At 44.8% G+C, this 13,982-nt stretch overlaps 1 protein-coding gene across 2 annotated transcripts in view; it reads right to left on the bottom strand.

Moving 5' to 3' along the window:
- Positions 1–13,982, bottom strand: part of LOC147732864 (dolichyl-diphosphooligosaccharide--protein glycosyltransferase subunit STT3A) — a 163,708-nt gene that overhangs the window by 33,426 nt on the left and 116,300 nt on the right. For both annotated transcript variants that reach the window (XM_086957405.1, XM_086957406.1), the window contains exons 13-16: positions 8,931–9,119; positions 6,565–6,681; positions 3,096–3,198; positions 210–398 (exon numbers count right to left, since the gene is read on the bottom strand). In XM_086957405.1, coding sequence (XP_086813531.1) covers positions 210–398; positions 3,096–3,198; positions 6,565–6,681; positions 8,931–9,119 — 598 coding nt within the window. The remainder of the gene's footprint in view (positions 1–209; positions 399–3,095; positions 3,199–6,564; positions 6,682–8,930; positions 9,120–13,982) is intronic.

Raw genomic sequence — 13,982 nt, 5'->3', positions numbered from 1 at the left:
ACTGCGTCACAATGGTAGAGAAACTGTACAAATAATGCTGTTCAATTTAGTTGAATGTTTGTTAAGTCTGGGTGTGCTGGTAAACCAGAATGATCTGCCATTGTTTCTTTGTAGGAAAAATCCTACAAATATCCTGCCCAAGAGCTGCCATGAATGGAAACTGTAATCCCACAGGTAAACAGATTTACACGAAATCTAAGAGTACTTACTAGCTTCTGTGTACACCTGCCCAAACCGATAATAGCACATCTTGTACATAAGGCAGTTGAGTAATACTGGGGAACCCTCTCGATCTACACGAAACTCTCCTGTTGGGGTATAGTAATCGTGCTCCTTTATGTGCTTGCCAGTATCTGTGCTTCCTCCGATTCGCACCATCCATAAAAACTTGTTAATATCTAAATAAACAGAGCAAAAACAAATATTTCTACAAATGAGTTGAACAGCACATTTTACAGAGTATGTTACATACAATGCAAGTTTCTTCCATGCTCTTCTCTACGCAAAACTCCAAATTGGCAACACTGAGAGTCCCAATCAAGGTTCAATCTCCATTTACGCATTATGGTGGTGGAATCAGAAGTCTGTATTTAAACTATGGTTTATCATAACTTTGCAATTTAGTTCACAGAAGTTAATCTAATTTCAAACAGCTTCCAGAATTCGCATACATTTACACATATGAATCTAGTCAAATATTTATTTGAGTAAAGGGCTTTGTTACAGTACATAGGACCCTTATTATGTCACACCTACCTGACAGTGCAAGCACTCTGGTTGTAAAAGACATATTACGGGCATACAACGAAATTACAAGCACTAAGTCTTTCCATTCTTTACCACTAGTTGGCTTTATGGTCATGCATCTGCTGGATTCTTATTTCAATGGTTGTCCTTGACCTAGCCTATCATCTTCTGTTTTTTCCTCCCTTGGAGTGTAGCCTCTTCACCCTCTCTTTAACTGGCTGGCCTATAACCTTCCAAGGCTCTCTTTTAGGGCACTTATTTCTTTCAGGTTAAGCACCGTATTAAAATGCATGTGTTTTCCAGCACACTCCTTTCCCCAGTGTGCTCCATTTCTCTCTTGTGCACTTCTCCCTGTACTTCATAGCACTTGTGTTCTCCTCCAATCTGCCCCCACGCTATTCTCTCCATGCGTGACACACCCCACCCCTTGTGTTTCTCTGTCCCCAGTACAATGCTTTTCCCCTCCTCGCCTCCACCAGCTCTCCCGGTTCGCTCTTTGATTAACCCCCCACTTCCCAGTGGTCTTTTTTTTATTATTTCACTTACACACTTTAAAAAGTATTTTTTCTTATTTACCAAGCCAAGTAGTGTCTGCCATCTTGGATTGGTAAATAAACTTCTGGTACATATTTTTTTTTACATCAAATGGTACCAAAATTAATCCGCCGATGTGTTCTAATGCATGCATGATTATGTGAGAAAAAGTCAGATGCTTGAAAGCTTTAACAAGAGGCCTTGGCAAAACCAATAAGCCCCAAAAGGTGAGACCTATTGACTTTGCTAATGCTTGTTGACACGAGTTTCTAAACTGCTTTCCATCAGCTAAAAGCTGCCTGCAATAAATCTGTAAGTGGAATTCAAGCTTCCCAGATTTCGGGAAAACCATTATGGTGCTGTGGAGTTCATAATGGCAAACTCCCAGACCATATTCTCCTAATGGCTTTACTGCACTTACAATGTCCAAGAATGAAATTAGACACTGTAGGGGTACATGGCTCATGCACCTGTACCCTCACCAGTGGTATAGTGCACCCAGCTAGAGGGGTGGTTTACCTATGCCATAGGCAGTGTATTGTAGGCATGGCACACAGGGATGTGTGCCTTGACGACTCTTCAATTTGCTCAGCACCAAAACACGCAGCCTGCAATAGCAGTGTGTGTGTGTTTTAGGGTACAAGGCCTCTAAGGGTGGCACAATATGTGCTGCAGTCCCTAGAGCCCTTCCAATGGTACACTTTACAAGGGACTTGCATGTGGCCAGAGAGTTGCCAATTCGGGGGGGGGGGGAGGGGGGGCAACAGTACACTTTTAGGGAAGGAACATAGGCCCAGGGCACCACCTGGTTGACAGGAACCAGTGCACACTTAGTCAAACATCAGGCAATAGGTTGAAAGCAACCATGCAAAATGGGGAATGTTCCTACAACTCCTGCACCAGAATCAGACCCCAAATGACACCACTGCACCTGAGCCCCACAGCCCGAGGAAAAGTGAACCAAGGATGTCTCTGTGTGCCCGAGGATCTAAAGGGTTGAGCCTCTCCGTGGGATCTCTCAGCCTGGTCCCTCAATCCCAGCTTGCAGCCTCTTTGTAACCGGACTGTTCTACCATTGAATGGACCTGACGCCGTGACACACCTCTGCACCGGATGCCCCAGAGCCTCTCGAAGGGACCTGTCGGTGTGGCCTTAGACCTTGCCCCATACTTAACTTAAGTCCAGAAGAACAGTCCTGCAAGTAGCTGACAAGTGCCCCGAAGGCAATACATGTTTTTCTTCCATAGGATAACATTGCCAGTCCAGAAAAATGCACTGTGTCCATTTCTGAAAACTGCAAAAATTCATAACTCGAAATATATTTAACTGAATTGGATGATCTTGGTATCTAAATTTATATAAAAGTACATTTTATTTTCTAAATTGGTGCTAGAATTCTTTGAGTGTGTCTCATTCACTGCCTCTGTGTGTGCAAGAAATGCTTAGCACTATCCTCAGAAATGCCTAACTGCTCGCCCACACTACCATAAAAAGAGAACATTTGCGTTGTCATTTGTGCCTCTGTAATTCCGTTGGGGTTTGCCTGGACTTTCTGCACAGTGTACCTCATTTTGCTGCACTAAATAGAGAGCCAGCTTTCTACAGTTAACTTTAAAACAAACTACTGGATTAAACAATGTACATTTTTTGCAGCATGACAACAGTTGAAGTGTAGTTTGGACAATTGCTTTAGAAATACACTCTTTAGCCCATGCACTTTACCTACTGCACAACGTTCGTAACACTATCCAGCTCAATTTTCTCTGTTTGCTAAGTCAAAGATGAATACTCTTTCAGCTATACATTCCCATTACCATCAGAAGAATATCCGGTGAGGCCTCCAAATATAACCAAGACGTAGCTGACATCAAGCTCCCTCATAATTTCATAAGCCTTCTCCTCAGTGGATGCCATTGCCTAAGGAAATAAAAGTAGAACATGTGACTACCCACTGTACGGCCAACTAGAATCACACACAAAAGGGCCAAGGCTAATCACATCCCCTTAAGGCATTGATGTTCTGTGCTTTAAATACAGGGCATGCTCTTTACTTACCTGTGATCAGAGTTCTTCATCATGTACACCTTTGTCGTATTAATAAAATCTTTCATTAAGCTAGAGGTTTCAACAAACTACAGAACACAGAAAAGCGAACATTAAAAAATAAAAAGCACATACACAAACAATGGTTCTTTTGTAGAAATGTCACCCTGTCCATTTCAGGGTAGATGTCAATGAGCTGTAGAAAAACTTCCAGTTATTGGCATTTGAACATTGTGAAAGATACTGGTCACCTTTTGTGGAGGACACAGGATTGGCTAATATGAGGATAATGGTCTTGAGGACAACCTAAAGTAGAAGCACAAGTTACTTACTTGTGTAACGATATATCTGTCAGAGACATTAGTTGGTGATAAATTAAGGAATCTAGAATATCCCCAGGCGTCAGACTGGATCCGGAAAGTTTTTTTCGTCAGCAGTACCCCTGCGCGTCGTCCTACGGCTCCTCATACGTCGCTGGCGTCGTAGTTGCCAAGATGAAGTCGCTTGAGCTACTTAGACATGCCCACATGCGCTGACATCAGTTCTGTACACACTTTTCGCGCCAGGAATGCAAAGCCATGCAAGATACTGACCACTGGTGCATGAAACTTGGGCCCTGAAAGGGATGACCTTAACCCTAGAAATCAGTTCGCAGAAAGGGGAGGAAGGGTGGGGCGGTAAGGAATCTATCACTAAGTAATGTCTCTTACAGATATATGGTTACACAATTAACTTGTGCATCTGAAAGAGAGGTGATAGATTACTTACCTTAGAATATATACCACAGCAATACCAACCCCGGTGGTGGGTCTGCGAACAAAGATCACACCAGAAAGTCACGGAGAACAGAACGGCCAAAGAAGCAGTCTGTCCGGACCAGGTGCCCAAAAGAACGTCTGAGAGTGCATCGTTAAAGGGCAGCAACGGTTCTGTAGAAGCAGAAGCTGTCCGAAGTACCTCTGTCAGGAGGTTAGTCCTGACGGTCACAGTAGGGAGCTTGAGGCAGAGAGCCTTGGCTGCCCTACACAACACCATAGACTATGATCCACCAGCCTCCGTAGCCACGGTAGGAGACAGTGCGCCAGGTTCCGGAGCATAATCCTGGTCACCTGCTTCCCCCGGATCCTGATCCCAGCCTGGGTCTAACTCGCATTGGGCTGCGAGAGGGTTCGCAGAGCCCTTCCAGTCCTCCCCGCCCTCCGGAGCCTGTGGAACAGGTGGAACATACGGAGGTGGGTGGAAAAAGGGAAAGAAATTCCCAAAAGGAGTCAGAATCGGCGTCAGTCGACACCCTTCCGGCACCTGTCCCACGTCAGGGAGGGAGCCAGAGGCGGCAGCGGCGATGCCGGTAGAGGTCGTACAGGGCCAAACAGCATGGACGGGGATCCAGGCCGGGATCCCTCGGCGTCGACGCTGGAGTCGGCGTCGGCGACTTTGAAGAACGAGGACCTCCAGCCGGGACCCCGGGGCCTGAAGGCGCAATGGCAGGGCTGGACGTTCCTAAGATACGTGCCATGGCTGACAGGAACTCCTGCAGATGGGCTGGAGTCGCTGATGGACCCGGAAAGGGCGGGTAGGCCATCGGCAACTGTGTAGGCTCCGCTGGAGCCGCAGGGACTGCGCCACCTGCACCCTTAGCCGCGTCGCTAGACCGGCTAGGGGGAAGGCGAAGAGCGACACCGCTTCTTCACCTTTTTGTGCTTCGCCTTACCGGACTCTAAAGTGCAAAGACTTCAAATAATGGTGATGGCTCTGCGGCTGGTCCCGGGGACCAGGAACTGCACGGAACTGACTCCCGGGCCTCCAGCCACTTTCGGGACTGCTCTTGCAAAGTTTTCGAAGCCATGGCCCGGCAGTGGGGGCATGCCTTGGAGTCGTGATTGCGCCCCAGGCATTAGAGACACTCATGTGCGGGTCCGTCACAGACATCATGCGGGGACAGGCCCCGCATTCCTATGCACCTGTAGATTGATATATACTTGAAAACAGAGATAAAATTACTGGGGATACCGCTCTCTCCGGATCTGCGCTTGCTGGCGCGGAAAAAGAAAGAACGGACATCAGCGCGCGTCTAAGTAGCTCCAGCGACATCATCTCGGCGACTACGACGCCAGTGACGTACGAGGAGCAGTACGACGACTCCTACCAACGCGCAGGGGTACTGCGGACGAAAAAACTTTCCGGATCCAGTCGGACGCCTGGGGATATTCTAAGGTAAGGAATCTATTACTAACGTGTCTCTTTCAGATGTAAACAAGGTTTCCTTCTCCTGCATAGAAACTACCAGCATTTAAAACGTTGGTAGCTATAGCAAACTGGACGAAGAACCCAAGTGGGAAGTTGACAAGTGACAAATCAGTCATTCCTCATGAGAAAATGTCCAGTCTCTGAAATTTGTACATTATTACCGGGAAATCAATCCAAACCTATCAAAAATATTACTGAACTGACATAGATTCCAAATGAGACACCTTTGCGGTCAAGCACCACTGCCCAGCCACTCCTGGTTACTAACTCATTATTCACGAATACTCTATAAATTCTATATTAATGTTGATCATAAGCAACAAAAAAATTTGAGGGAGAATGAAGTGTTACTTGAAATCATTGGTATCTTTAGAATTTATAAAATAACTCACGTCAGCAACAAGCACAGATGAAAATCAGTTTGATAGGGCGCTAAAGTGAACTTGCTATACACTTTGTGATCTTTCTTATGGTCAATGAGCACTTGTAAAGTGCAAAGGTTATCACTAGCATGGTCCTGTGGGACAGTAAAGCTCCTAAACTTCTAAAACTAGCACTAGCAAAGCTCTGACTAGTATGGCTTTTCTTAGCAGTAGAAAATTATAATGGGCTCAGGCGGAGGGTGCAGGGAAGCAGAAAATGCATTTAAGATCACTAAAAAAAAAAAAAAGTAGATTAGCTCCGAAAACTTGTTTCAAGATCTCACACATAGTCAGAAGGATTCTAATGATCACAACTTCTAAGATGAAACCAGAACATTTAAAAAAATAAAGTGTTATGCTAATCATAAGTGTGCAATTTATACGTGGTTTATAATAGAGAGGCTACAATTGTTTACCTTATTTTGCAAGATAATAGGATGTAACAAACAATTCTCCCAAAGTTATGTACAATCTAATATTAAAATAAACAAACTACGAAAACCAGAACCCTGCAAAGTAGTAAACAGTATTATTGGCAATGTTGAGTTAGATAAGGTCTGGTTTTGCATACCTGTCCTACTCGGGATATATGAGTGTTATTCCAAGTATTGTTGTCCACTAAAATCGTTCGATTCGCCATCGCCGTGATCTGATACCCATAATCCCACCAAGACATCACCTTAGCATCCTGGAACAATGAGTAAGTGGAGTAATAAGTGATTTAAAGTAAAAAACACTAAACAAAAAGCAATGCTCAATCACAACTATTATTGATCAATGAGCTTAATTTAATTGTTTTTAATATTTTTTCTGTAATATTTTGGCATTCAGCACACACTACAAACACAAAGTATATCCTTTATGCGAGTATTCTTCACATTAAAGATAAAAAGCATGACAAAGAATCAGTCGGTTGGCTACACTCTCACACCCTGACCAGAAGCACACTATAATGGGCATAGAAAAGGGAGGCAGACTCAGTGGGAATGTGCCGCCTGCCTGTAATGGGCCTCCGTGTGGTTAAATGGGACATCGCAAGGCACTGGACTGCTGCTGTACCCCCGACCCTACAATTGGTATGTGGCATGACCAATGCACAGCAGATGGGAAAAAAACTCTATAAAGCCCGAGAATGCCCACGCAAATACCATAAAATGTGGAATGTCTGGTAAGAACATCGAGGCTGAGGTTCAATACATGGGAGGGAGATGAGACGATTGAGGTCCTGTTGAGAACTTGAAATTAATGTAAAATTAGCAGTATGTGTATAATGTGGAAATGTTACATAAAAAGCAATACAGATGGATAAAAACATTGAAAGCCCTAAAACACGTGGTTCCATCTGCTTATGGCCAATATCCCTCCCACACACACACCCACTAGCCCATTCTTTCTCTCTACCTACTCATATAGACTCATTGTGAGAATAGGAAGTATGACGGTTCCAAAGGGCCTGCTGGTAAAAGGAGAGTCTTTTTGGAGTGTATCTTGTACATACTTCCAAATCCACCATACTGTTCATTTGTAATTATAGGAAAAAGTGCCAGCCATACAAAATAATGGGGTTGACAGCTAGAAAGAAGGCTGAAGAATCAGCATACAATGCTCACTTCATCAAGATGAGTGAAATTGTCATCTTATCCAAAGCCAACATTCAATACATTGTGCCTATGGAGAGCAGGGGAGGTTTTAGGAGTACCTACCCTAGAAATCACCTCTAAAGGAATTTGCAAGACGAAATGGACTTAATCTGCATTCAGCCTGATTTTTAAAGTAATAGTCTACAAGGCCCACGTTCATCAAGCCAGTCAGTTTTCTTCAGACTCTTGTTAGGAACCCCCTTAATCTCTAAGTGAGCTACTTTCCAAAGAATTCTTGTTACTGTTGTCACTTTGGTGTTTGGGGTTGTTTGTTGGTGCAGCGGCTCGTCTCGTTTTAATGCTACCCAGGGGAGCTCCTTCTACCCAGGCCCTAGCCTTCCTTCACAGGCTTTAGGTGAGGGAACAAATTCTCTTTAAAGCCCTGTGTGTCAGCCACCACATCCTACAGAAGAAAGGGCCCACTTATTTGCATGACCTACTCACCCCCCTATGTTCCGACCCGCCAGCTCAGGTCAAGTGGGATGAGGCAGGTCAGTGTTCAGGCCATCAGAAGAGTAAGAATGGGTGGTCGCGTTTTCCTGCTTTCTGGCGGCCAAACATTAGAATAAACTTCCTTTAGGCCTCCGGCCGGAGTCCTCCGAGACAATCTTTCGGAAAAATACTCAAGACCTGGCTTTTTCCCCCTTCTAGCCTCCCCGTCTAACTCTTCTTCTATTTCGCTTTTCTGCTCCACTCAGTGTTCGTCTTTTTGTTAAAGCGCGGGGACACACTAGTTAGTGTAACCATGCGCTTTACAAATATGTTTATCATTATTAGAAGTCGTTTAGTTACCCACTACTGTTTGACAAAATACAGCTTTGTTTCTCCAAAATGTACTATGCCGTACCCTCAAAACATAGTCTCCTCAGAGCCTCAAGTCAACAAGGGTACACCTCTGTATTGCAAATAACGTTCCCCATCAAACTTTTGAATGTTTCTGTCACATCTTGCTTTCTTACTGGATACATTAAGTCAGATCCAAAAGCTAGATTCGGCATTAATCAATAGTTCTAGTGAATTACGTTCTGGCAGAATACAAAATGTTCAATTGATATTTTACCTTATAAAAACATATAACCTCAGATTATTTTAACAGATTATTAGTTCGCTTGCATTGACTAAGCATTATTTTCAAACATAAGAACTTCAACCCTGCTACAGTCACTACAATACTGATTAGATAACACGAACAATGCTACAAAAATATTAAAGCTACAATAACATTAGACAACTTTTACTCAACATTTACCAAACATGAGGCTGCTGCAGCACAGAGGAAAAAACGTGAATACAGTACCTCCGGGGTATTGTGACGGAGCCAATAATACGCTTCACGAAAATCATCAAAGATGATTCTGCTGCCATCTCCACCTCGTGCGGACAGTACAATGGATGGAGAGGAATAGGCCTCACTAGTCACCCATGTAGAATGGAAGGTGTATGTTATTAGGAAGAACGCCATGACCAAGATCATCCCACTTGCAACCTAAGGAAATAAACAATGAGACCAGGCTCAGCCAGGCTACATTTTATTTTTGCACAAACTGTGCTTGAATTGAGAGTTTGCCCGACATCACATTTACAAGGTTCAACAACAACAACCGTTTTCAAATCAACCGTTAATGGCTGCCTTTGTTAATATTTAAAAACACATTAGTTTACTTTACATGAACATTTCTACTTGCATAGGAACATTTTTTTTAATTAACTTTTTGTCCTCTAGGGATCTCTTTAGTACTCTCTGGGCTTTGCCCAGATTGTTATTATTTTGCTTCGAATGCAGTTCTGCAGGAAGCGGTTTTTATGTAGTGTACCAAAATGAGATACACTATGTAGAAAGTCCAGACGACCCTTATTGGCTTACAAGGCTTAAATTTATAATCTCAAATGCTCTCTTTTATGGTAGTGTGGGCGAGCTGTTTAGCCTCAAAGGACAATGTTAAACATTTGTTGAAAACACAGTCAATAAATAAGACATACTCAGGAAGAAACTTGAGACTAATTTAGAAAAATAACATTTTAAACAATTTTATACACCAAGCTCACAGGGTAAGCACTTTAGAAGATAACACATTTTTCAGTAAAGCAGTAGAAAATGACAGCTGTCAGATTTGAGGCATGAATCCCAAACGCAGTAATGTTATTCTACGAAAGAAACATACAGCATAGGTACCCTTACAAACAACTAACAGGACTGTTCTACTGGACTTAAGGTAAGTAGGGGCCAAGGTCAAGAAAGCACCAGTAGTTCAAGTTTACTTAACACTGGGTGTCTGGGTGCGGAGGTGTTTTCAAGGATTGCAGCCGCAAACTCTACACGTTAAAGTTAGTTATAGGAAAGAGCCCCCTTTTAGGTCGAAGGCCTAAAAGGCTGCGCTTGCGCAGTCTTAGGCGTGAGATTTAATGAGTCTTAGTAGCTCTGTAGGTCCCGCCTGCCTGCCCCGTCTCTCCTCCATTGGCTGGCTTCCTAAACAGAGGCCAGCCATTGGAGGAGAGATGCGTCACTCCAAACAAGCCCAGTCCTTTTCGGATTTGGGGGCGTGATTTTTTGCATTCTTTAGCCCTGTGACGTCGTCCGTCACTCAGGACAGCAAACCACGCCCCCAATTCCGAAAAATTCTGAGCTGAGCGGCCGCCATTTTTTTTGTGTGTTGTTGTGGTGAGGATCAGCGCAGCTGCCACTCCAGGTAAGTTTTCATTTGTTTCTTGCTCACTTTGTGTCATAGTGTTACTTCCGAGTACGGCATTTTGCGTGTGTGCGTCTTAGATAACTACATCACGTGGACGCAGTATCTGCGGCGAACATGGCGGCTCTTCTGGCGCCTCGGAAGATGCGTTCCTAACTTAGGCCAAGGAGGTCTGCGCGCCACCGCCGGCGGCGCCTCCAAGACCCCCGCGGCGTGCCAGCTGCCCCGCCAGCACTGCACACAGCCGGCGGCTGATGAAGGAGCTGCACTGCAGGTTCCATTCTAGGCGTAGGGGATGGTTTCCACCAGCGATGCGCTTCTATGCGGGGATCGGCTCTGGAACATTGTTACGACCAGCGAGTCACGAGCATTCGAGCACCGTCGAAGGCTCACATCGATTTCAGCTAAGTGTGGGGGCAGAGTGAATTTTGGCTGGGGAAGTGCGCATTTTACAACTGAGTGCGGTTGTGTCGCCCGTTTTTATTGATCGTTGGGAGCTCGCAGGGTTCGAGTTCCTGGAAATTGCCATTGACAGCATTTGGCCCGCATTTTATATATGCGCAAGGTTTGGCCTGTTGTGGCCATTGAGTGCGAATGTTATCTTAAGCAGCCACTTCAGCAAGCTACAGTTTGGCTTTGAAACGTGTAGCACGTTTTTAGCCGTGGGCATCGCATCGGCGGCAGTGTGTCTCTGTGTGGACACTATCCCACCTCTTCGGAGGGCATTAATGGGAGCATGTGTGTGTGTGTAACTCTCCAGTCGGTACTTCTATAGGGGTGGAGTAGTGTAAGAACACCTCGTCAGGGGACGTCACTTCCCCTACTGTTCAGCGCGCTTCTGTACTCCGTGAAGCTCCAGTCGGGCCGAGAGGGACGTGCTGCAGTCATGGTGAGTAGGGATACAAGGGTTGTGGGTGGGAGGGCGTGAAGGTGTAGTGGGCCTTTGAATGCCCGACCGTGTGAGCACGTGTAAGTGCGTGAGACTGTTTTCATTAGTATGGCTTTTTTCGTGTGTGGGCTAGCGTGTGAGTGTTGGAGTGCATGTGACCGGTGTTGTAGAAATAACCCCCCTCCCGCAGCTGGGCAACAGGGGCGCCGACCTCCAGGGTCCCCCCTATCGGCACTGTATACAGGCGGTGCTGAGATGGAAGCCCTTACTCCCCCCCCCCCCCCATGTATCTTGTAGGCAGGACCCCTCAAGATTCCTTTCCTCAGCTTAAAACTTAAAGCTTAAAACTCCCGTTTTTTATTACAATACTATCAGCTTGGCATTAAATGTGCTTGCGTGTTTTTTTAATTCGTTCCATCCATTTATAGGAAGGCAATTCTAGGGAAACATCACGTCTTAGCTCTCGTGCATCGATTAATGGGGCCTCGAGCAGTGCAGTGCCACCTTTGCGCAGCGCTGCACTGCACTATGGAACGCGCCGGTATATTGTCTTACATTAGGGGGTTAATAGAGCACGGCGCAAAGATTCAGTTGGCACAGTTCCCTATAAATGAAAATAATGTTGCGGGACGGAGCGCAGCCCAGCTCATTGGATAAGGCATGGAGGTGTGCAACAAACTGAAGCACTTCGAAGCCCGTTTTTGCGCGTCTAGGCACTGAAACTGCAACTGTGTGCTAAATGACCTTGTTTCAATACTATGAAGAGTGACACAGAGGAAGTTGGCCCCACCGAACCCCAATGTTATGTTATGTTATTTGGATTTTTTAAGCGCACAGCTGCCCCAGCTAAGGGGCGTCCCGGCGCTGTAACTGGAAAAAGCTAACTCCAACAGCTAACTCCAGAGAGTGGAACCTAGACCTACCTGCCACTGTTTCCGCTTTGCATAAGTGGCGGTACCTCATGCATTCCGTGCAGGTGGCAAGAAGAGGTGAACTCGCCCTTAAATAAGAATGTCACTCTCGCCCTCAGCTGTGATTAATGCTGGACAGCTGAGAGCAGCTGTTGGAGCCCAGGGTCCGAAACCTGCCAGATCATCGCCTACAATTTCATTTTATGCTATTTTGTTCAACAATAAAGGTATGGGCTTCCCGAGTTTCAAGCAAAGTCTAAATGGATTGTACCTTACGACATTCATTCAACAATGTGCTTATTTATTAAGTGCACACAGCTACGAAAAACAGATACAAAGCCTACAAGAACTGCAAGTTTGTGTGTCAACTTAATTGAGTTAACATTGCCAGCGTAAGGACTCCAAACTTGAAATCGAAAATCGAACACCCTTAAATGGCATATTCTAAAGGTTTGGGATATTTTAAAAAGAAAATATGGGCCGAGTCCAGGTGGCTGAGCACATAATTCTGGATTCTATTGAAATCACTAAATCCATTAAATCTCACACTTGCACATTTTAGGGCAATATCTTTTAAAAAATTTTGAAGGGAATCTCAGTCAGAGCAGGTTACATGCATATTTATCACAAATTATACACAGTGAATTAAAAGTTCATAGTGTGTTGTGGTCAATGGAGAAATTCGGGCTGTGTTTTCACCAGCATGTGCTTCTGTGGTTGAAAAAGAAAACATCTAAAAACACAGGGCTAGATAATTATTCCATGAATGCATGCCATAACCTCCAAATCGAGATGAAGTGAGCGAGGTGATCTCTGGTAACTAATCATCCGCTATGGGCATCCGGGTCATCCTTGACTTTATTGTTTTGTGTGGCTTATAAAATTTTGTTTTATGAAAATACAAAGTAAAACTGCGATAAGATTTGACTAAGTTAAAACAATCCGCTCATGCCAACAGCTGTGTGGAGAGCGACCAGATGGCAACCCAGATCAACATTTTTTTATTAAGATCCACTTTCTGCTTAGCTGCCCCAAAATATCTAGTTAGAGGAGTTCAGGTCATCCTTGCCCTAATTGACGCCAAAGTAATGAAACTAATGTACATGAGGACGTTAGTTTCAAGACTGTGCGTGTAGCAAGGGCGCACTGAGCCCTAATGCAAGGATGGCAAACAGGCGTCCGAGGGAACTCACTGAATATTAAAGGACAGCCATATCTGGAGGACACAGGGCTCCTCTTCCCACCCCTGACTTGGTGCGGCTGCACCTGCTGCACCCTTGACAGCCATACCCCTGCTACACGCCTGAAGTGGGGGGTCAATCGGGGTGGCGTAAACAAAAGCTTTACAGAAACTTTCAAAAATGTATCCAGTGCCCCCCGATGCTCCTTATGGACAGGCAACCAATGCCTCGGAGGATTATTGGTATTTATCGACACCCCTTATCCACCAAAATCCACGTCACCCTAACTACTAAAACTATTTTATCCATTTAATTTAAGCAGGTTTGACATGCCAAAAGTTACCAGGGGGTGCAAACGTTATGCCACCTGCTAATTAGCTGGTGTGATAAACATCGCACAACTCCTAACTGCCCAACAGTCCATAATAATAAACTTTATTTGCACAGTTAATAAAAACCATTGCAATCGAATGATAACAAAAAAGGCTGCCCAACAGCGATATCTGGCTGGTGAATGCACCGAGGGTTTAGACAGGGCTTTAAGTGGGATGTGAAAACGCGGGGGGAAGGAGGGGTGTAAGGGTTTCTCAAAGAGGCGTGGTCGATATAATTAACAGCTAAAAATATGTGTTTAACAGAGAGTGCTGCCCCGCTGGTTATATTCTTGTGTGCAGGAAATTA

The sequence above is a fragment of the Lissotriton vulgaris genome, chromosome 2_1 (genome assembly GCF_964263255.1).
Source record: "Lissotriton vulgaris chromosome 2_1, aLisVul1.2, whole genome shotgun sequence".
NCBI lineage: Eukaryota > Metazoa > Chordata > Amphibia > Caudata > Salamandridae > Lissotriton > Lissotriton vulgaris.
Note: the sequence above shows the minus strand (reverse complement) of the source record. Positions and strands in the feature narration are given on the sequence as shown.